Here is a 21994-nt window from a genome sequence, read left to right as displayed (position 1 = left end):
TTCCTGTAGCGACGATAGACCCTTACTTGTCCGGACAAAGTTATACTAAACATCTTCAGGGCTAGAGGGCACGAAGTGCCTGGAGGCCCCACTACCTTTTTTTTTTTTTTTTTTTTGTTCCAAAAGCTGACTAAAAATGCCATATGCTGACAAAATATTTCCAAATCATTTCACTTTTTATAGCAATATGTTTGTTTATAATACTATTTTCTTGCGAATTTTAACCATTGATAAAGATTTATTATACTTCTATTCATTAAATTACCTTGAAGTCTATCTTCTTAAATACATTATTTAATCATTGACAATAATATCTTTGCCAGTCTCTTTTTAGGGCCCAAAAGAATCACCGAATTAAATGAAAGATAAAGTAATTTTATTAACAAACAAACAAAATAATAATTATAAGAGAATTCTATAAAGGCTCGGAATATAAAGATATCATTTTAATAGCCTTTTTGATTGATAATTTGATTTTCGCCGATTTTTGAATGCAATATGGAAAATTTTTCGCGAACAATTCAGCATTATTCAGTATATTCTGAGAGTTAGAAGCCAATTCAAATAGATTTTCTTCGATAAGAGCATCCCATTTTGGGGAAATGAAATTAATTAAATCATCGGCAATAAACAGCAAAGAAATCAAAGAATTAAAATCGGAAGCTCTTGATAATGTAATTACAGATGTATTTTTCACGGCAAGAAGTCCATTTGAAACTGTCATAAATAAATTTGAGAACAATGGACTTTTTCTTTTCATCATTTCAGCGTTTTTCATGATCAGTTTTGAATATCTCAAGAACACGTCAATAGATTCTTCGTATTTCAGTGACTCTGGAATATCAAATTGCTTCAATAAAATTAATTTTGTCGACAATGACCTTAATGACTTGTCGACAACAGTTGCTTGAATAGGAAATGAAAAGAACGATGTTGTTCCTATTTCAAGAACTTTTATTGAATTAGAAATGAAGCCATGAAAATTCAAAACAAAATTTGTTAAACATTGAACGAACAATTGGTTCTCTGTTAACCTGGAACAAATATTTTTCAGCTCATTTGACATCTCACCGAACTCGATTATGAATTTAATACAATCTCTGTCTGAATGGGTCGAAAAACTGTATTCAGATATATTAGATCTGAAATAGTCTATCAATAGGCAGCATCGCCTATGTACTTCCGAAATTTTGACTTTCTTTTTATTTGAAATTTCAGAAAAATTCAAAATTTCTTTCAATTTTGTGATTTCGCTTTTTTCTGCTTTGATTAATCGCAATTCCACGTGATTCATCAAATCCTTTGAGTTATGATAGAAAACCCGAACGAAATCAGCTTCTATATCAAGCAAATCTTCGAACTTGATCGTATCATTTTTTCTAGAAATTCTGATTTTTCTGAAAAAATCTTTGAAATCAAATTCTGACAAATTTTTGTCAAAAGAAATTTGTTTGATAGAAGATAAGTGTTTTTTGAGTTTTCTTGTTGAAAACTTCTTTCCATTCAAGAACTCAGAGTTTATCTCGCAGAATTGTCCTAAAACAGCGCAAATAGAACAAAAATAACTTAATCTTTTCCGAGAAAATTCAGTAGGTGAAGTGATTTGATTAATTTGATGTAAGCTAAATGGACTTCCCTTCATTGAATTATAAGTTGCTTCTATAATAGAGAAACAGCGATTCGTGTCAGGTCTTTTGTGCTCGGAAAGAGTTTTGCATAAATCTGACAGCCATGACAAATTTGTAAAGTTTTTTTCTAAGCCATTTTGGCAAAACCCGAAATCGAACTGCGAAATTTTTTGAAGTGTTTCGTAGTTGTCCATTTTTACGGGCGTGGAGACTTCGCTTTCACTATCAGAATTTTCATCTTCACTTGAGTTATTAGATACTAAAGATTGGTCGCAATAATCACTTGTTGCTTGCAAACCAATTATCAAAGTATTATATGATTTTTTGAGGTCCAAAATTCCATTTAATTTTTCATTTTCAAGGAAACTCAGAGAAGAAATTACAGAAATAATATAATCAGAAATAAAATGGTATCTTTCTGGAAAACTTTTGATGTTTTTCGTCGTTTTCACACAGAAATCAAGCGAAATGATAATTTGGTGTAAAAATTCAATCCATTTGGAAATAATACGTGTTAAAGGAATAAGGTTATTCGTGTCACTTTTTTCATTGAGATAAAGACAAATTTCATTTAGATTGTCTTTGTTTCTTTTTAAAAGATTTATCAGAAAATCATCGGTTTCGTCATTAACCTTATTTATTATTTTAAGAATTCTTATCGAATACCTCAAAACAACTATTGATCTGTATAAATTTTCTTTTGTTGTTGAAGTGTCACGTTTTAATTGGTCGACCAAATTAAGACAAATTTTATTATGTATTTCGTAACTTAATTTGTCTTTTTGTCCACTGTTTTGTATGGAATTTATTTGTGAATTCAAATAATTTTCTTCCGAAAAAGTGAAATTACTTTTTTCACTTAAATTTGTCACTTTTTGAATGTAAAGTTGCAAATCATTTCTTCTTATTTCAAATGGAATTTCTGTCATCTGTAACATTCCATTTAATTTCGAACAAAGTGGCAAAAGTGAAGTGTGGACGATAGATAAACAATTTCTATTCAAATTTTGATCAATATCTTTAACAACTCTTGTCATGGCCGATAGAGAACGATAGAAACCGTAAAAGAAATCAGAAGCTTGCAAAATCACTGTATCATCATTACTTTGCGCCAAATTATGTATATAGTTGATGTTCTTCATCAAATAAAAAAACCATCGTTCAATGACATCAATTATGTCACTTTTCTTGTTATGAATTTTGTATTCACCCAAAACAGCGACTAATAAGTCTGTCTTGAAGTCAATAGCACTCGCTAATTCTGAAAATGTCGTAAAAGTGTCAGGATTTGTCAGTTCACTTTTCAATTTATTGAAAAAGGCAAAAATTCTTGTCAAACCGCTTGAATTTGTCAGAACATGAGGAATTTCTGACCTCAAACGGTTGAAATGTCGTTCTGCAAATAGTAAACGGTCAATTAAAGGTGACATTTCAATATCAGACAATTGTCGACTTAAAGAATCAACTGAATGTTCATCTTCCGAGTTGTATTCTTTTGTTTGTGGTTCAGGAAAAGTGAAGTCAAAAAATTCGACACTTTTTTCAGAATTTGAATTATGTAAACGGTTGAATTTGACAATAGGCGGTGGAATTACTTCTATATTATCACTTACGAGTCTCAGGGACCATCCGAAGAACGGGGAAGCAGGGATTTGCGGAGGAATCAAATCAGAATCAATTTCATTCATAGAAGGAGAATGAATTGGTGTTGTTGGTCTGTTCGGACACTTAAATGTCCAATTAACGTGTTTTCCTGATGGTTTGTACTTGATAGGAGAATTCGGATCAACGAGGATAGGCTTCCTGGTGTCTAATTCTATGGATGATAATGATCCCATTGAATGAATTAACGGTTTTTTGCGGTTATTTGGTGATTTGACAAATTTAAATTTTTTCTTTTGTTCGGACATTCTGTCATCAGAAGAAACAGCTGCAATCAAAGGGGATACGGGAATTCCATCCAAAGGAGAAACAATTTTTAAAACTTCCCTACAAAGTTGTGTCACTTTTTTGGCATGAATATTTAGTAAAGGATCTTTTTCAAGTTTATTTAGATGATCTATTAAATTTCTTATAATGAGACCATCATTTTCCGATTCATCGACAACTTTATTGTATTTTACAGTCATTTCTTGTATCTTTTCACGTTGACACAAAAAATAATCATGTTCTTCAGACATGTGACATGAAATAATCAAAGCTGACAAAGCGTTTTCTATTTGTAGAAATAGATTTGCACATGGTGTCATTGGTTTTGGAGGAATCATCTGTTTTACTTTATATAATATTAAATATATCTTTTGTATCAAAAAGTGACAGTTACTTTTGTTAAAAATTGACAACAAAATTGAAGGAATTTTTGACATTTCTAAAGAGAATTTTTCAAGTTTTTCTATTATTAAATTGACTGTTGTTTGTGACAAATCATTCATTCCTTCCAAACTGAGTATCAATCTGCTGAAAAACAAGACATATTCAGATATAGAATACAAAACAAAGTAATTGTTGGAATTCTGTAAAAATATGGTTTGTGTGTTCTTCGTATAATGCCTCAACTGCTTGAAATCTTCTATTAGATCTGTAATGCTTTGATTTGTGTCACTTTTTATTTGTAAAATAAATTGATTCAATTGTTGCATTGAAAATTGAAGGGAAAGAGATAAAAGTGATACATTTAACCCTGGAAATTCTTTGTCAATGTTTTTGGCGTTGACAACAAATAAGTCTAAGTTCTGGAGAGTGCCTTGTATGAGAGAAAACAATTGAAAAACGTCTAATTTCGAAAAAAGAAAGTATGTTTCGTCAAAAAATGGTTTCCAACCAACATAGTACTGTATATTAGATGGATTCTGTGATATTATAGACGAAAGACATGCAGATAACTGTGAGGAATATGACATTACCCGTTTCATGAGTAATATTGGTGATGAAAAGCGATTTTCCAGATTTTTTTCTTCTTTCGCTGATGACAACCTGATTTTTATTGAGTTTACAATCCAGCCGTACAAAGAAAGGTATTCGTTGACATCATGGCCCGACTGATATAAAAAATTTATCAAAGATGCTGAGTTGTAAAGGGGTTCTTTCCATTGGTAAGCGAATATAATGTTAGAATAGATGTTGTTGCCTATGGATAAAAGCCCATCTCTGCATGGAGCAAGTGTATTCGTGATATAATTCACAGATTCATTAAAAGGAAGCCTGGAACTTGGTTGTACTTGAGATATTGGTGATGGAATGATGGAATCTAAATCGATTATTTGTAATTCTATTGGATAAATTTGATCTAAATCTGGAAAACTCGGGATATTGTTAAATCCATTGTCAGCAAGTATAGGAGTTGTATCTGTAACTCTTAGACCAATCCATTGGCAATGTCGAATTGATCTTCTTAATAAAATTTCATTTTGAGCAATTTTTCCTGTTTTGAACTTCTTATGGATCTGATCAACTCTTTCTAGTATTTCTGTGAATATTTTATCGATGTCTGACGTGTCTCCCGTTTCAATAATATTTTGAATTTTTATTTTGTCGAAAACAAGATCTTTTGGGAATCTCGGTGATTCTTCATAGTTGTTGAGATTATATAGAACATCTCTGATCGCGTAATTGTAATCTTTGGCTGAAAATGGTCCTCTGGGGTAAGAATAGACTTCAGAAATGATATGATCGATCAGGGCAAGTATCCTACTACTTATGTAAAGTTTTATCGGTTGTTGGTCGGTCTCTTGTGATGCTATAATTGGAATTGAATAATTTAACGAATCTCGAGCTTTAATTAGCACTTCTAGATTGGAAATTAGTATTTCTATGTCGAAATTCTGTTGAAATAATGATGTAATGCTATCAAAAGATGAAAACATGTTGTTAAAATTAGAATTTTGATAATTTTTTGTAAAATTCTGTATTTGACTGAACAAATCTTCGTAACATGCTTGTATATCTTGTGTAGTACAAAAGTTCGGTAAATAAAATGAAGAATCAACTAAATTTTGAAAAATTATTTGGATTATTTCTTTTAAAGTTAGAATTGATTGTTGATCAAATCTGTTTGATTGTGAAAACATCTGAGAAATGAGTTTCGCAGCCCAATTTTTCCCAAAATTTCTAAAAAAATTGTTAGGATCATCATTTTTTCTAATTTCGCTAAGAATATTGTTTACTAGTTCTGTAACTGGTTGTTTTTCTTGATAATTCGTTGAGTTAATATCAAACGTTTTAAGATCACATTGAATAATAAAGTAAAAAATAATAGAATATGATTCTTCTGTCTCTGTCATTGAAAACCTAGCAATGGAGGACTCTCGTCTTCGATGAGTAGTTCTAGTTGATACTTTAATTGATTGTTGTGTTATTTCCCTTGAAATTGTGAGATTTTCTGTTGTGAATGTTGTTTTTGTTACTATTGGTGGGGGTAGATTTTCGGGTGTCATGCGGGTTTCCCGATTAGATTGTTCATCCATTCAAAATCTGAATTTTTTTATTCCAAAGAAATTAGGGGATCAAAATATTTCAAGTAAATGTGAAATCTCATTGAATGAAATGAAGCAGAACTTTTTATCTCTCATTTTAGTCTTGTATTCGGTACCTTGATGCCACACTCTTAATAGCAACCAAATATAAATCATAATTTGTAATTTTTAATGTGAATCTATATATTATTGTTTAAATTGAAGAATTGGTTTTTTAATAAGTTTTTAAGCATAAATTCATCTCATTTAATTTGTGATTTGAATTTAGATTCTTCTTGGAATCAACAAATAGATGTGGTCCTGTGGTTATATGTAGCAATCGAATAAATCTTAGAATAAAGTGAATATTGATATGATTTGTTGGAATATTATCATTTATGATGAAAATAGAAATAATTTTGATCGCAAAGGAATGATATTGGTAAGGAAATCCTATATTATCGAACTATGTGTGAGCAATCCTTAAACAATTATCACATAATTTTTATTGAAATTTGATGGAGTATAAGAAGGAAGATGATTCATTAGATGATTACGACAATGAATCATCTTCAATGTCATGTTATACTATAAGTAACTTATCACAGTTGTTTTTAAGTATCAAAGAGAATTATGAAGAAAATAAATTAACAAAATTAGCAAAATCACTCCAAGATGTAGCAAACGCTTTTAGAGCTAACGTGTTTATTGACGAGTCATTTGTTGGCTATGATATTCCCTCAATATTATATAATTGTGCTTCAATTGGAGAGGAAAGCATTGAAACGCACGCTTTGCTATTTCTTATTAACATTATATCGTCAAATGAACCATATTATTTTCACTGTCTTGATCCTGAAAATGTCGAAAAAATCCTGATAGAAATATTTAGGAGTAGAATATATCATGCAAACTTTGCATTCAAAATTTTAACAAATATTCTTGATAAAGATATCGAATTCTCCTTAAGGATCTTCAGTAATATTTCACCAGATGAAATAATATTTGCAGCGATAGTCATTTCAGAGTCATGTTTATCATCTGAGCTGAACTCAACCTTATTGATAAACAATGAAGTGATATTTCTTGAAAAAATAATAAGATTGATTCCTTTGAATAATTATTATGAAATATATTGCCAACTCATTGATGAAGTTATGAAGTATTTTGATATTAATCATCCACAAATGGTTGACTATTTCAGACTTTTAAATACACTTACCGATTTCGATCAATTCAAAGAATATGATGAAAAGTATCATTTTGGATTATTTATGAATCAAAATCTAGAAAATATGCCATATGAAATCACTTGTTATGCCTTGGCAATATTAGCTTCATCAGCTGTTTCACCAAATGAAATAAAAGTAGAACAAATATACAAATTTGCAAAAAGCTCAGTTAAAAATATCCAACAGTCAGCATTGTATGCTATTGGTAAGCTTATTTTTTGTCACAATCAATTGTCTAACATATTTTACAGATTTTTTAGTATTGAAGAACTAATTGATATCAATCAATATGACTCAAAGATTAAGTTAGAAGTAATATACATACTAACAGCGTTTTCAAGATTTTGTACAGATGATATCAGACATGATTTAATGAACGCAGGTGCAATAGAAGAACTTCTAGAGTATGCTGATTTCTCTGATTTTTCCGATGAGATTGCGATTGCAGCAATGTTATTACTTAAAAAGATGTTATTTGTGAATGGAATAGAATTTACACAGAGATTTGTAGAAGAAAATAATATCATGGAATCTTTATCTGATCTGTCTGATAGTACCGATAATAAAGAAGTCCATGAGCTTTTCGATCAAATATCTCAAAAATTATTTTCTCCTGACGGATGAATATAATCCACACATTAAAGTGCATTCAATTAAAGTTCATAATGAGGAGTCGACATTAACTATTCGATGTTTTTTGAATAGAAAATTGATCCAATTTTCATATATGCATAGTTTCAACGATTTTTAATTGAACTTCCAATATTTATATGTAGTTTAATTTCTTCTTGTATGTATAAAGCTGTTGTTTTCAGAAATAAAATAAATTATTTTCATAATAACTTATTAAAGTGTATCAATCTGAGCTCATACATGGTAAAAATAATGTTTTGATTATCATACATAATACAAACAATTTATAATAAAATCTAATTCCGAAGCCAAGGGTGTTACAGCATTTGGGAAGCTGTATAACGTGTTGATGGATTCCTATCAAGCACATGGGTAAAAAAGTCCCTCAATTGACTCGAAATTTTAACATTATCTGGAAAAATAATTTCTGAATCGCAAATAATCTGAGATATACGAAAAAAGTGTGTCTTCAATACATTTTCATCATCTGGTTCGAAGAATGGAAGTTTTCCGTAAATTAATAGGTATAAAATAACGCCAATTGCCCAGCAATCAGCTGGTTTACCTAAGTATGGTTCGCCGCTACATATTTCTGGTGAATAAAATACTGGTGTTCCTTCCGTATCTGTTAATAATTCATTTTCGTCGGTTAACTGTTTCGAAACCGAAAAATCTGAAATCGCTACATGGCCATCCTCGAATACAAGCGCGTTTTCTGGTTTCAAATCTCTGTGGACAATGTTAATAGAATGTAAATATTCTAAACCGTAAACGATTTGCTTAAAGACTATTCTTGCATCGTCCTCTTTAAATGGATCAACTTTCCAGTAACTATTGGTCAGAGATCCTTTGTCAGCAAAAGGAATAATTAAAATTAAAGATTTTGACTGTTCATCATCTCTTTGGATGATTAATCTTTGTCATAATCTCAATTTCATTATAAACTTTATCAATAGGCTGGACACCTGATCCAACCATTTTTTTATCTAAATAATTGGGATCATATACTTTGGCGGCATATTTAAGATTGGTTTTATTATTGATAACTAAAAATACATCTGATGCCGAGCCATGCCCAATGTGGTACTGAAATTCGTATTCTAAGATTGTTGGTTTGACAGCGGGATTGAAAAAACTAGGGGAATCTGTTAGTGTTAATGTGTCGAGTGTTAACAAAGTGGAATACATGAAAACGCTTTCATTAAACATGACTGGGGAAGTCTCTGTTGTAAATATTAACTGATCATTAGCCGCAAAATACATCTCACTGGAAGATTCTTCCTCTGTTTCATGAATAAGAATAGGTTCGGGTTCTGGCTCTGGGGCAACCCGCACAGCCGACGAACTGCCGCAGCCCATTTTTTAAAAAATTAGTTTTGAATAGAACACGTTTTTATCTTTTATCCTTCTTTTTCAAAAAATGTTGTGTATAAGTAGTGCATTCCAATTTATTATTTCAATTTTTTTAACTTCACTTTTATGATTGACTCGGTAAAAAATAATTGTACTAATTGGATTGTTCTTTCCATTTTATAATTTTTCTCAGTAATTCAAAAGTGACAACAACGAACGTTTGAAGATTTTCGATTTCATAATCGACATGTCCGTTGAATGTGTTATCAAGGCCGCAATGGGTGTTGAAACAAACACAAACTTTGATGCTAACGTTACTATTGCAAGTCTACGCCCTCGTTTCTATGCAATGACAGGCTACGAACCATCTTCAATGAAAATTAAAGTAAATGGCAATCTTATTGAAGATGAATCATTGCCTTTAAGTACATACGCAACAGGATCACCACTTGTAATTGAAATCTCTGGTAAATCAGAGTTTGGTGACTTGAATGATGTAAATGCTGTTAAAAAGTATGAAATTAGCGACGCAGACTATGATCACCGTACAGGCACAATACGTGAAATGAAGCGTAAGGCCGGTATTCCTGTTAAAGGAGAAGTTCATCATAAGTATGATGACGTTCCACAAGGTATTGAAGTAGGAAACCGCTGCCAAATAGAGATGTCTGATCATTCACACCATCGTGGTTGCGTCAGATACGTTGGAAAGGTAGAAAAGAGTAATGGCTATTGGATTGGCGTTCAATTAGATGAGCCATATGGAAAGAATGATGGTTCTCTCGATGGAAAACGCTACTTTGAATGTGAAAACAAATATGGCGTTTTCGTTCGTGCTGAAAAGGTAGAGGTTGGAGATTTCCCTGAGATTGATTGGGAAGCTGAACTCGAAGACGAGATGTAAAATAGAATAAAAGATAAATAGATACTCCATAAATCTAAAATTCAAAATTTTTTTTTTCCTCTGAGCTAAATCTCTTAATATCTATTGTTTGACGGCATACTATATCATTGTAAGATATTTTCAATCATTCATATTCTTATGCTAAGAAATTCACGTCAATTCTGATAGTAGAATGATCTAACTGCTATAGTTTTAATAGTAAGTACTGTGACTTAAGATAATTCTGATCTCGCATCTGTTGTATCGGCCAAATTAGAGCAAAATTATTAAGAAATGTTTATAATTTTTCATTTAATTGATATCTCTATAAACACCTTAGAGTTGTTTATCTATATTTTGCTTTTGATTTGCAAAATCTTCTAAATTTATTATTGAATAGTTGTAAAGTTGCATGGCTTGCTCTTTTGTGAACGATGCCTATCGAAGTAACAGATCCAGCTGCCTTCCGTGATATGGTCCGTATGCTCTCAACAAACGTTGATGGCCGCCGCCCACTCTACCTTGCTCTTACAAACATTTCTGGTATTGGCCGCAGATTTGCCTACGCAGTCGTTCGCCGTGCAGGCCTTGACCCACTCCGCCGTGCTGGTACACTTACACCAAAGGAGGAAGAGCTCATTGTTTCTATCATCCAGAACCCAACAGAACACCAGATTCCAGTTTGGATGCTCAACCGCCGCTTCGACCGCGCTACAGGTCAAAATACTCACTGGGTTGCCACAGATCTCGGTGCTAACATTCGTGCAGAAATCGAGCGCATGAAGAAGATGCGTATGAAACGTGGTATCCGCCACGGTCTTGGCCTTAAGGTCCGTGGTCAGTGCACAAAGTCTACTGGCCGCCGTGGTGGTGCCCTTGGTGTTGAACGCAAGAAAGACTAAAATAATTATATTACCATCTTCAAAAGCAAAGAAAATTCTCCCGTACTCATGAAAAAAAAATACCATCGATTAGTTTAGAAATAATACTATTTGATATCAGTAATAGAAAAAAAAAAATCTAATTTTTTTGTTGAATTCAAAATTAATCAATGGTATCTGCTCTGCGTTTATTTGTACCTTTTTTGGTGGATATGTTCCACATTTATTTTGCTATTATCGTATATTTATTTTTACATTTTTAATTAAATATCATGAATCAATTGTCAGTCATTAATATTCTTTTGCTGAGTAGATGAGCTGTTCAAAAGATTGAGGTTGTGATATTATTGAAAATTTTTTCATTTTCAATCTGATCTTCAATTTTGAGGCAAATTTTAGGAGAAAATGAGTTAATTGTTTGTGGCATTCTTATTACAGTTGGTTGTAATAAAGAATATTTCAGGATAAGTGATCAAAAAAAATGACGAAAATTCCTGTCATCAATTAAAATTTGATAGAAGGATTATAAAAGTTTTGAAAAGTTTACAAAATTAAAGAAGATCAAAATCTTAAAAAATGAATTATTGCCAGAACACCTTTCACCGTAAATAATTTGAATTTACGACGATATAAACTCAAATTGAAAAATCTAACCGATGAAAATACCAAAAATAAGGTACAACTTATAACTTTTTGATTATATTAATTCGAGCCAAATCTTGTTAAATGAAAAACTTGTGAAATCATAAAATGTGAAACTACCAGACAGTATAGATCTTGATAATATTTTGCAACTTTTATGTTTCAAATAACAAGTTTTGACCTAGAAAATCAGTTTGAATGCCTTCATTCTTACGATATTATTTTGTAAGTATCGTTTTCGATGGATTCATGTACTAAACGAGTAACATATGTTTCATTTTTAAAACATTTAAATCGAAAATAAAAGAAGTTATTATCTCAAATTGAATTATGGTCTTTCAATTTTCAAAGCCGATTCAAATAGTTGTCAATTTGAGATATCATTTTTTACTAACGAATTGGATAGTTAACTATATATTCAAAATTCATCCGAATTTGTATTTATACGAATATTTGAGACAAAGAAAAATTATTTCTTAATGAATATGCTAAACTTTCCCACCGCTACAGACAATAAAGTTATTGGCTGGAGCTCAAATCATGGAGGTGAAGTTGTTCATTGCGAGCAATCATTCCTGATGCCCCAGCAAAAGCCAAAATCAACAAAACTCGATTCGCTTCCATCAATTCAATCGGCCAGCCCCCCACCTGAACCGAAGAAACCTGAAGAGGTTAGGATTCCTGAAGAAACTCGCTCCGAAGAAGAAGAAAATGATACAGTACAAGAAGAACCAGAAATCCCATTAGCTCCAAATTCCGGAAATCTAATTATAAAACCGAACGAATTAGGGTTTATACCTCCGGAAAGATGGGAGAACGTTCCAACTGTCGAGTTTTCAAGTCTACAAAGTGTATATTTCCCAAAGCGATCTTCGAAAAAGCTTCGATTTGAACAAAAGTTATGGAACGCTTTACTTCTAACGCAAAAATACCCAAGCTTGAAACCTGTAATTGGTGTCGAATGGATAACGAATGATGTTATACGAGTAGAAGTCAATACTCTTGCCAAACTATTGGGTATCTCCAAAGCTACATCTGCTCTTTGTTCTCCTCAGGGCTCATTTCCTTCTCACGGCTTCGTAGAAATCGTAAAACAAGATGGTGGATCATATATGTTCAATAATTCGGAGAATGTTCGGTATTATCAGCATGAAAGTGGATGTTTCCGCTCGGATTCCACTCAAGAAGATTTAGATAAATGTAAATGGACAAGCAAAAATAAGCATTCAGGCTTCTATTGAAGAGGATTATATTGTTTTCGTTAATATTATAACATAATTTATGTATCGTTCCAGAAAAACTGTTATGGGTCTTTAATATTTTTTTTTCCAGACATGTGGTCGTTCCATTCCATGCTCATACGGATAATTCTATAGTATATGTTCAACTTTTATTTCATGTTAATTAATAAATATTCATTTATTTTTACCTGTTCGCGTAATTTTTTTTTCGAAAAAAAAAAAGACTGTCATTGTTCTTTATTTCAGTATTTCGTTTGTTTGTTGTATATATATATTAATAGTAGATTGTGGAAATGATATAATTTGCTGCTCTAAAATAAAGTGATTTTTTTTTACATTTTCCATGTGTAAAAAAATTCTACTTGAATGAGTTATTTTTTACAATAATGAACTTACTACAGTCCATCAAAACATCAACACTATAGATGCCATACCAGTGTTTATGCTATATCTCAAGCGATATCATAACAAACCCTTTCTAAAGTACTCACAAAATCTAGATTGAGAGGCGGTCAATGACTTTTGAGGGGAAATTAACGCATGGAATTTAATATTATTTAGGTTGATATTCTTGCTTATTATTTCAGAAAAAAATCTTAAAAATTTCAATATGAAAATTGAAAGCAATTCAAAAAAATTGCTAACATGTAAATTTTAATATCCTAGGCATAATTTCATATTTTGAACATTTTTTATTTTTGTTTAAAACTTAAAATTTTGCGAATTTAATATAATTTATAAAATATAATACGTATATATATTTAAAATACACTAAATTTAATTGTTAATTGACGTTTTTGGGAATGAATTTTATCAAAACATGCCTGAATCCGAAAATTTGAAAGAACGAATTACACAATCATATATGTTGAATTCAAAATACAAACTTAAAGATTGTATACGTTTAAAATTATTCAGATTGTGTTTGATTTCCACTCATTCTGTTTCTTTTGAACTCTAACACTAACATTTCATGATGATTACATGATCCATTTATACATGGTTGAATTGTTCCAGATTCTACCAGAAAATCAATCCAAATTTCTCAATGCATTCATGTTGATTGGACAAAATTTAAAATTTATCAGCCTGTTTCCAGAGAAACTCATATATTCCCTAATGAAATGTAATTTTTGCTACATTTATTTCAATCAAATTTCAAAAAATTGACTGCAGAGCTTGAAAAGGTGATGAATCATGTTGTTATTAGATGTACATATTAGATTTACTATTTCCAAAAAAATGCTCAAATTTGAATAGTTTTTAGGAAATTTGGAATTACACTCCTTACATTATATATAATTAAATGTTTCAATTTTATTTATTTTTCCCTTTTAATTTTATAACGTGCTCTATCAAAACTAACCTCTCAATTGAAGGCCACAAAATCTAAGTAGTGAGGGTACACAAATTTTGTATGGAGTACGGTTCAATTTTTGAGAGCCTCACTACTTAGATTTTGTGACTACCTTAATAGGGTTTTCTCGAAACAATTTATTTTCATTTTGAACTTTTATACTTATTGCTCAAACTTAATAATTAAAATGTATTTTTAGTGAGTTTTCATATTTGAAGCTAAAAACGAGATTACAAAATATTTTATATTTTTTTGACTGATTGAGTTTCATATAATTTTGACTGGATTTTTAAATGAGCGATTCTAGATTTACCGTAGCTGTCATTCTTTCCGGTGCAGATATTCCAGATGCTGAAATAAGTAAGATGGCAGCAGGTTATCTTAAAGTTCAAACTCCAGAAGGAAAATTTCTTTTAATTATTTATTGGAACAAAATTTTATATTTAGAAGATATAAAGCTATCAGCGAGGTTTAAGGTTCTTTATTTTACTATTAGAAACACGAATATTTTAACAAACATTTTAGGTATTACTAAATTCTCGTATTGTATTACAGCAATTCCAGAAATTTTCTATCAAATCTATGAATTTTGCGAGAGCCTTAATGTTGGTACCACTCAAGAAGAAGATAAAGAAGACGAAGACGAAGAAAACAATGATTCACCGAAATTTACAGCAATTGCCGATCCGTACAATTACAAATGTCAAATTTTGTTTTATCTACAGTTCGCCGCCCTTAATGAAGAAGCCTTAAAACTCTTTCGAATGAGAATCCAATTTGAAGATGAAGAACAGGAATCTCTTATTGATAAAGCTGTCATAAGCTTAGATTCAAAGTATATTCTATATAAAATGGTCCCGAAATTACGTTTCAAAGAAAAAATTTCTGCAAAAGATTTTAATCCAATTGTTCAAATCATGGAATGCTATCAAAAATCGCAGCCCGATGCAAAACCAATGATTTCAGCCACAAAATATAACAATTCCGTTGAAATTTTCGTTTATTTCGAAGATTTTTCATATCAACATTTAGAAAGAGCATGTTATCATATTGGAAATAACATTGTCTACTTTGTTCCAATGCATAATAACGAAGACAAAAAGAGGATTTTCTTATTAAAGTCCGCAATTACGAATTTCAGTGATATTTTTGATAGTCTCTACTCATATTGCAATTTCAAAGTCCTCTCCATCGAAGAGAACGGCACATTCCTTTGTGTTACCATCTCTGCTTCGCAAGATGACTATAGAGCGTATTACAGAAAAATGGCTGACTTCCGCGGTAACGATGTCGATTCAATTTGCAGCGACACAAAGAATGATGCCAATAAGGATAGGAAAATTAATCCAATTGTATCATTTATTCGTGATAATAACTATAATAACCCAGAGTTCGATCTCCAAGAATTTAACTTCCTTAAGTTCCCTCCTGGAAAGCACGAAGTTCTTTTCAGGATGCTCAAGAAGTTTGGTTTGATTTCTATTTCGGAATACGATCAAAAAATCAAAGGATATCGTTGTTTCTCGTCCTTATACGATTTCCGTAAGATTGTTGAAAATTTCCCTTCAAATGTTGTTGAAGTCAGATCTAATACACCAAAAGGATAAAAAACTTTCTCTTTATTTAAATTTTTTTAATCTTTTTTTTAAGTTAGATATCTATTTAAAACTATGGTTTAGCACATGTTTAAAACATAGTAATTTAGTGGTATGATTCATCATTTGTTCGCAGATATTTTGAATATTGCAAAAAAAATCCGAGTTTAGACCTTGAAATTCTATGAATTAATTCTACTTATGTCACTTATTCAAACAAGTGAAAGTTCATTTTTTTGAGTTTTTGGAGGGTATTTCAGCAAGAATGAAGATGAAAAAAATCATGGGAATTCATGAAATTCAAAATCCTTAGATCTATGTTTAAATAAGAGAGATATGTCATTCTGACTACAAATTTATCAATACTTTGCTCAAGATTATGATTTTATATAAATATGATGTAGATTATTAACAAATATTAAGAGATAGCAAAAATTATTTAGAATCATTTCAATTATCAGAGTTCTGCATGAAAGAATCAAAGATGATTTTTATTATTTTACTTTTTCTTAGTTCAATTATTTGTTGTATCATTAAATTATTATTCCTGATGATGTTAAACATAAATAACTAGCTTATATCGTGATATTTAATTACATTTCTAAAAAAAATATTTAGTATGAATACAAAGCATAAGCAATTCCAACAGCAAATATGGCATCATTTGAAAATGTTTCACGAGCAACATTATCTGTATCATTATCCCAAAATCCGCGGAATCCCATTGCAATTCCTTGTCCTCTTTGTTCGCCAAGTAAAACTTGAACAATAAGTTTATAATGAGGTGGTAATGTTTGTTTAAGCTTTGCTTTGATGTCTTCTGCTAACTGTCTTGATGTTTCAGAAGCAGATTCTGGTTGATATGTCTGTTTTCCGAGAGTTTCGGCAAGAGTTTCTTTAATAACAGTCTGTGCTTGAAGAACTTTGAATTTGTTTTCAAATGCTGGGCCGGCTTTTGGCGCTTCTGGAGGAGGTTGAATTTCCATGTTTTAAAACGTTTTTGTCACCTTTATATAAATGTGACGAATTATATTTTTTATTCCTTGATATCTATTTGATTGATCTATCATTCATAAGGCATTCCCATTTATTGTATAAGTGAAGCCTGAATCTCAATAATTACCCAAGAAATTTTTAAAATATCAATTTCTAAACATTTTCTTCTGGATTTAACTGTTATTTCGATTATATTAGATTGTTTGCTATCAGATTTTATGAGAGATTGCAAATCAAAAAGAAACATTTCACATCATTCAAATAATTTGTTACATCCTCTTAAAATGAATTTACGTAGATGTAAGAATAACTGAAACTAAGTGAATATTGCATTCCTTTTGAAAAATAAAAATATCAATATCAAAATTTCTTTAAAAATACAAACAAACATATTTATTCTTCTTCATCTGGTGGTATAAGTAACCATGTTGATAAAGTCATGTTGAATTTGTCAACAATATCTGGATCTTTGTTGGCAGCAAATTCTGGATCAGATGTTACGTCGTAGATTTCATTGATCCAATCAACAAAATCTTCGTTTTCAAATACTATATCTTTTATTACTGTATTATTAAGTATATGAGAAGTTTCAGCAATTCTGCAAAGAGCCATGACTCTGGAGAAGCAGGTTCCATTCTCTACCTCTGCTTCAATACTCCAAATAGCATTAAAAGCATCTGGTGACTCTGCCAATAGTTTAATTTGCTCATCATTTGAATCTAGGACAAGAACGGCCAATGCATCAATTACTGTGGGTTTGAATTCAAACTTCAATGTTTGGACAGCATTAATAAGATTCAAATAGAGTTGTTCTGAGAAAATAAAATTACGGAATTTTTTGCATGATAAAACTAATAGTTCATTAGTATATTTGGTATGTATGTCTCCATCTAAGCAAGCTGTATTTATAAACTGGAAAAATGGAAGTTGTAACAATCTTGAGCAAAAATCATCGTCGAGATTTGAAAAAATTGCCAAAAAGAACTGAGAAAGGTTGTTGTTATATTTTGAGTATGTGTAGTCTGACACGTTAAGGAATTTTTCTGTCCATTGAAATATTGTATTTTGATCTTCCATAACTCCTTGGCAAATTGCCATTGTAAGAGCTTTAACTAAGTGCCTCTGCTCATCGTAATTCTTCATTTCCCAGTAGAACCACAATTTTTCGATAAAATCGAAAGTTAATTTGAAAAACTCTTCTTCGAATCCATTCTCAATATAAGGATGCTTAAAATCATAATTGACTAAAGATTTTGCAAGTCTGCATAATCGAACATAGTTAAAATTATTATTAAATTCTATGTGATCAACAATGCTTTGTAATATTCCAAAACCAATAACATTATCACGGTACTCTTTGCAGTATTTTGCGTAGTTTGCAATTGCTAATAAAATACCGTCAAACATGTATTTTTCAGTGAAAACGTTTAAAAGACCGTAAAAGCAGAATGTTTCAATTAGGTTTGAACAACCGCAAAGATTTCCAATGGCTTCATATGTTAATTCTTGTATTTCGTCACTATGTTTTTCAATATTTTCGATTATATCTTCAGAATATTCAATTGCTTTAACTTGAGGATGATTTGGATCAGGCGGTGTAAGAATCCTTGGTGGAATTGTAGGATCTTCAGAAAGGTCGATGATTCGTTGTAAAACATCTGGTTGTAAATCGAAATCTATTTGTTTTGAAAACGATATTAACTCAGAAAGTGTATTAATGTACTTAATCGGGTCAGATGAAAAAAGATCAACTGATTTTGTTATAATATGTTGGATTTTCGCGTCTTTATCTCCATTAAATTTGCTTTTATACAGGCTTCTTAGAATCTCTTCATTAGATGATGAGTATTTGTTAATGAGGTATTGAGTAGGATCTTCATCTTTGTATTCCATAATAAAAAAGAAACTCAATCACTAAATATTTTGGAACCAAAGAATTTATATGCAGAAATATGAACTTATAAATTGCATTAAACTCAGGAATGATAATATAATTTGTTAAAATCTTTCCGTATTTCAAATACGATATATTATTCAATGAAATACAAATAAAATGATATATTGCTAGATTTATTTTCAGATAAATACTTTTATATATTGCAATAAAAACAAAAAGATTTCCAAAACCTCCAAAAAAATTTGAAAATAAAAATATCAAGAACAATCTTGAAGAATTGAACTTCATTTTTTGATTTTCAAAAAAATTTTGGAATTTAAGAAGGATCAGAACTAACATAATATCGGATAAAGAAGTTATTCACTACAAATTCACAAAGAATTGTTAATATATGTTAGAGTTTTTTTATTAATTCATAACGAAACACATATTTTTAGGAGAAACAAAATAGTAGCTCATCTGAATGATCCAGAGATCTAAGGATATCACTTGATTTGAAGCAATTTCGATAAATTTTCATAAATCTCACAATAAAAACATTATTAATGCAATTTACAGATGAACAATGAATTACATTCTTGCATAGCAACAGTTTCATCTGATGCATTATGAATCAAATAGCATTTTTTGAAATTTTCTTGATTGGTTTCTCGAAACTCTTCTGCAATAGAAATGATTAACATCTCCTGTAGTTGCGCAACCCCTTAATCAGGTTTGCTTCAAAATGGAGTTTATCAGCGTCCAAAAGTTGCTTCAAAATTTTTCCCGGTATCTTCTCAAATAAATTTGAGACCAATATCATAAATATTCATCATAATACATTACTACTCAGCATAAAATTCATCGTCGTATATTTTCTGACATCCACTCTCAAATTCCAATATTTTTTTTTTGTAAATGGAAGATTGTGTTTTCAAACCAAAGGTCATACTTCTTGGCGACGGTGGAGTCGGAAAAACTAAATTTATATCAAGAATAAATGTAGATGGCATGGTAGTGAAGAAATATAGACGACTTGGCATTACAGAATATACATTTCCAGTATATACATCAATTGGCATGATAGAATATAATATATGGGACACATTTGGACAAGAGAGATTTGGTCTTCTCAGAGATGCATATTATCTTGATGCTTCTGCTGTTATTTTGTTCATTGATTTAACAAATCGTGATTCATATGTTCATTTAGCTCGCTGGATTCGCTTCGTTAAACAATTATGTCCAGATGCATGCGTTGTCGTCGCAGCAACGAAGATTGACGCTCCCAATCGAATTCTTCCAGTTGAAAAAATTTTATTCCATCAGAAACACGACTACCCATATATTGAAATATCATCATCGACTAACTACAATATCGCCGCACTATTTGAAGTCCTTACAAGAAAGTTAATGGGCGATATGAATATTATTATTTCCAAGCCGATCAAGCTTTGTCCACCCGAAAGCGATATAGATCAAGAGGCAATGGAGTCTTGCGAAAGAGCTCTCTCCTTGGCCCGAAAAAACAGTGTCGTAGTACCTAATAACGTTCAACAGACTCATAGAACCCTCGGTCCGCATTTTATGAACGACACATTGGAATTTGAAGAGGATTTAATCCGCGATTTGAACTAATTAATTTTATTTACTTAGTTTATACTAATAAAATACATGTTTTTATTGCAAAAACGCTTATTCTTTCTTTTATAATGTTTATATAATACATATTTATCAATATCTTTTTTATTCGAATTATATTTTTTATGTTCGTCCTTTTCATCGTCACGATCAATGAACGGAAGAATACATTACACTGAAAGACCAATACTTTTACTAATAACATCCTGAAAATATGAATAATGTAAACTGTATTCTGGTAAAAAAGGGGGTTGGCGTCCTAAGGCGTCCTAGTGTAAATTTCTCAAAATTGTGATATTTACATCACATTTTTGAGAGGTTTATGGGCGTCCTAAGGGAAAATTGAATAGCTAGGGCGTCCCGAATTTTCATTCTAAGATTTAAATATATTATTGCTGCATGCTAAGTTCGGTCAACGATAGAAATTGAGTGGAAATTAATCATCGAGGAAGTACGATTATGTAAAGTAAAAAAATGTTGTGGGATTTTTAATATTATATATTATTTTATAATAAAATTTTTTTGAGTCATTTTAAGAAGCACATATAATTTTTTGAATTTAAAAATTAAAGTAGTGTCAAACGAATTTATCACTTAATTTAATACTCAGATTTCTTAAAATTAATGAAAAAAAGGTTTTCTGAGAACTTTTGAGAATTTTTCAAATTCCATTATTGAAAATATATAGGTATTGTATGAAATTCAAACTCTATATTTATTAAAATTCTAAATTTTTAATAAAATAACTTTTCAGAGGAATATGATTTTGAATGGTTGATTAATAAGTATAAAAATGTCTACGATTTTAAGGAGGAAATTGTTCCTTATGAGGTATACATCATAACTATATACCTCATAAGGAACAATTCCTCTTGATAGCTGGAAAACTTTCTCTGAATAACTTATCATTTGGAGAAAGTTTCCCAGCTATCTATTAGAAACTAAAGGCTGTGAGGCACTAATATATAATCAGTGCCTCATAGCCTTTAGTTTCTTATTAAAAACGAGAAAACTTGTTCGAAATGATAAACAATTTCGAACAAGTTTTCTCGTTTTAAGGAGGGAATTGTTCCTTATGAGGTATACATCATAACTATATACCTCATAAGGAACAATTCCCTCTTGATATCCTGGATATTTTTGAATATATTTTTTTAATTAAAGTTCTCAAAAGTATTATCAAAAGTGATTTTTTAAAAATATCTCCAATTAATTAACTAATTAAAAGTATTATATTTTTAAAATTAAATAGTTTTTCAATTTTTTTGAAGGAATTGAGATACTTCCCACGACAATAAAATTGAGAGGTTTACATTATGACTGATCTTAGCATGCAACATTATATACTTAAGTATAATACAAGCAATATAAAAATTAAATTTTTATTATGTTAACTTATAAGAAATTTTTTTGAATTATCGTTGATTTATTGTAATCTTTCCAGGCTATACTTTTGAAATCAACTTTACCTGTCATACGCATTAATGTAGTAGATGTCCAGGTGTAGCTATTATATCCCAGCAACATTGGTATTTTATCATTGTAAGATATCAAAATGAAGCGTTTTTTCAGATATAATTTTTCG

General features: G+C 30.6%; 10 protein-coding genes across 10 annotated transcripts, besides 3 other annotated features; 6 read left to right on the top strand and 4 right to left on the bottom strand.

Moving 5' to 3' along the window:
- Nucleotides 1–354: 354 nt before the first annotated feature.
- TVAGG3_1037240 (uncharacterized protein) lies at nt 355–6109 on the bottom strand (the record flags this gene model as incomplete). The annotated part of the gene is made up of 1 exon (XM_001328399.1): nt 416–6091. The coding sequence occupies one exon, from the start codon at nt 6089–6091 to the stop codon at nt 416–418; it is 5676 nt and encodes a 1891-aa protein (XP_001328434.1).
- Nucleotides 6110–6597: 488 nt separating this feature from the next.
- TVAGG3_1037230 (armadillo (ARM) repeat-containing protein family) lies at nt 6598–8126 on the top strand (the record flags this gene model as incomplete). Its single annotated transcript, XM_001328400.1, has 1 exon — nt 6598–7935. One exon carries the CDS (start codon nt 6598–6600, stop codon nt 7933–7935), a length of 1338 nt encoding a protein of 445 aa, XP_001328435.1.
- A 119-nt stretch (nt 8127–8245) lies between these two features.
- On the bottom strand, nt 8246–9303 carry TVAGG3_1037220 (peptidyl-threonine phosphorylation; the record flags this gene model as incomplete). The annotated part of the gene is made up of 1 exon (XM_001328401.1): nt 8839–9303. The coding sequence occupies one exon, from the start codon at nt 9301–9303 to the stop codon at nt 8839–8841; it is 465 nt and encodes a 154-aa protein (XP_001328436.1).
- Nucleotides 9304–9352: 49 nt separating this feature from the next.
- Nucleotides 9353–10404, top strand: TVAGG3_1037210 (cell differentiation protein family; the record flags this gene model as incomplete). The annotated part of the gene is made up of 1 exon (XM_001328402.1): nt 9545–10201. The coding sequence occupies one exon, from the start codon at nt 9545–9547 to the stop codon at nt 10199–10201; it is 657 nt and encodes a 218-aa protein (XP_001328437.1).
- A 119-nt stretch (nt 10405–10523) lies between these two features.
- On the top strand, nt 10524–11556 carry TVAGG3_1037200 (Chain S Ribosomal Protein S13p/s18e; the record flags this gene model as incomplete). The annotated part of the gene is made up of 1 exon (XM_001328403.2): nt 10615–11082. The coding sequence occupies one exon, from the start codon at nt 10615–10617 to the stop codon at nt 11080–11082; it is 468 nt and encodes a 155-aa protein (XP_001328438.1).
- A 566-nt stretch (nt 11557–12122) lies between these two features.
- TVAGG3_1037190 (transcription-initiator DNA-binding domain ibd family) lies at nt 12123–13102 on the top strand (the record flags this gene model as incomplete). The annotated part of the gene is made up of 1 exon (XM_001328404.1): nt 12183–12944. The coding sequence occupies one exon, from the start codon at nt 12183–12185 to the stop codon at nt 12942–12944; it is 762 nt and encodes a 253-aa protein (XP_001328439.1).
- A 1481-nt stretch (nt 13103–14583) lies between these two features.
- On the top strand, nt 14584–15942 carry TVAGG3_1037180 (uncharacterized protein; the record flags this gene model as incomplete). The annotated part of the gene is made up of 1 exon (XM_001328405.2): nt 14595–15908. One exon carries the CDS (start codon nt 14595–14597, stop codon nt 15906–15908), a length of 1314 nt encoding a protein of 437 aa, XP_001328440.1.
- Nucleotides 15943–16470: 528 nt separating this feature from the next.
- TVAGG3_1037170 (regulation of intraciliary retrograde transport) lies at nt 16471–16889 on the bottom strand (the record flags this gene model as incomplete). The annotated part of the gene is made up of 1 exon (XM_001328406.1): nt 16511–16882. The coding sequence occupies one exon, from the start codon at nt 16880–16882 to the stop codon at nt 16511–16513; it is 372 nt and encodes a 123-aa protein (XP_001328441.1).
- A 396-nt stretch (nt 16890–17285) lies between these two features.
- Nucleotides 17286–18785, bottom strand: TVAGG3_1037160 (armadillo (ARM) repeat-containing protein family; the record flags this gene model as incomplete). The annotated part of the gene is made up of 1 exon (XM_001328407.1): nt 17286–18785. One exon carries the CDS (start codon nt 18783–18785, stop codon nt 17286–17288), a length of 1500 nt encoding a protein of 499 aa, XP_001328442.1.
- A 901-nt stretch (nt 18786–19686) lies between these two features.
- On the top strand, nt 19687–20406 carry TVAGG3_1037150 (ribosome localization; the record flags this gene model as incomplete). Its single annotated transcript, XM_001328408.1, has 1 exon — nt 19687–20406. The coding sequence occupies one exon, from the start codon at nt 19687–19689 to the stop codon at nt 20404–20406; it is 720 nt and encodes a 239-aa protein (XP_001328443.1).
- Nucleotides 20407–20646: 240 nt separating this feature from the next.
- Nucleotides 20647–20802: a mobile genetic element.
- A 432-nt stretch (nt 20803–21234) lies between these two features.
- Nucleotides 21235–21532: a mobile genetic element.
- Nucleotides 21533–21747: 215 nt separating this feature from the next.
- Nucleotides 21748–21994: part of a mobile genetic element that runs on past the window's edge.

Source organism: Trichomonas vaginalis, chromosome I (assembly GCF_026262505.1).
Source record: "Trichomonas vaginalis G3 chromosome I, whole genome shotgun sequence".
NCBI lineage: Eukaryota > Parabasalia > Trichomonadida > Trichomonadidae > Trichomonas > Trichomonas vaginalis.
This window is presented reverse-complemented; position numbering and strand designations above follow the sequence as displayed.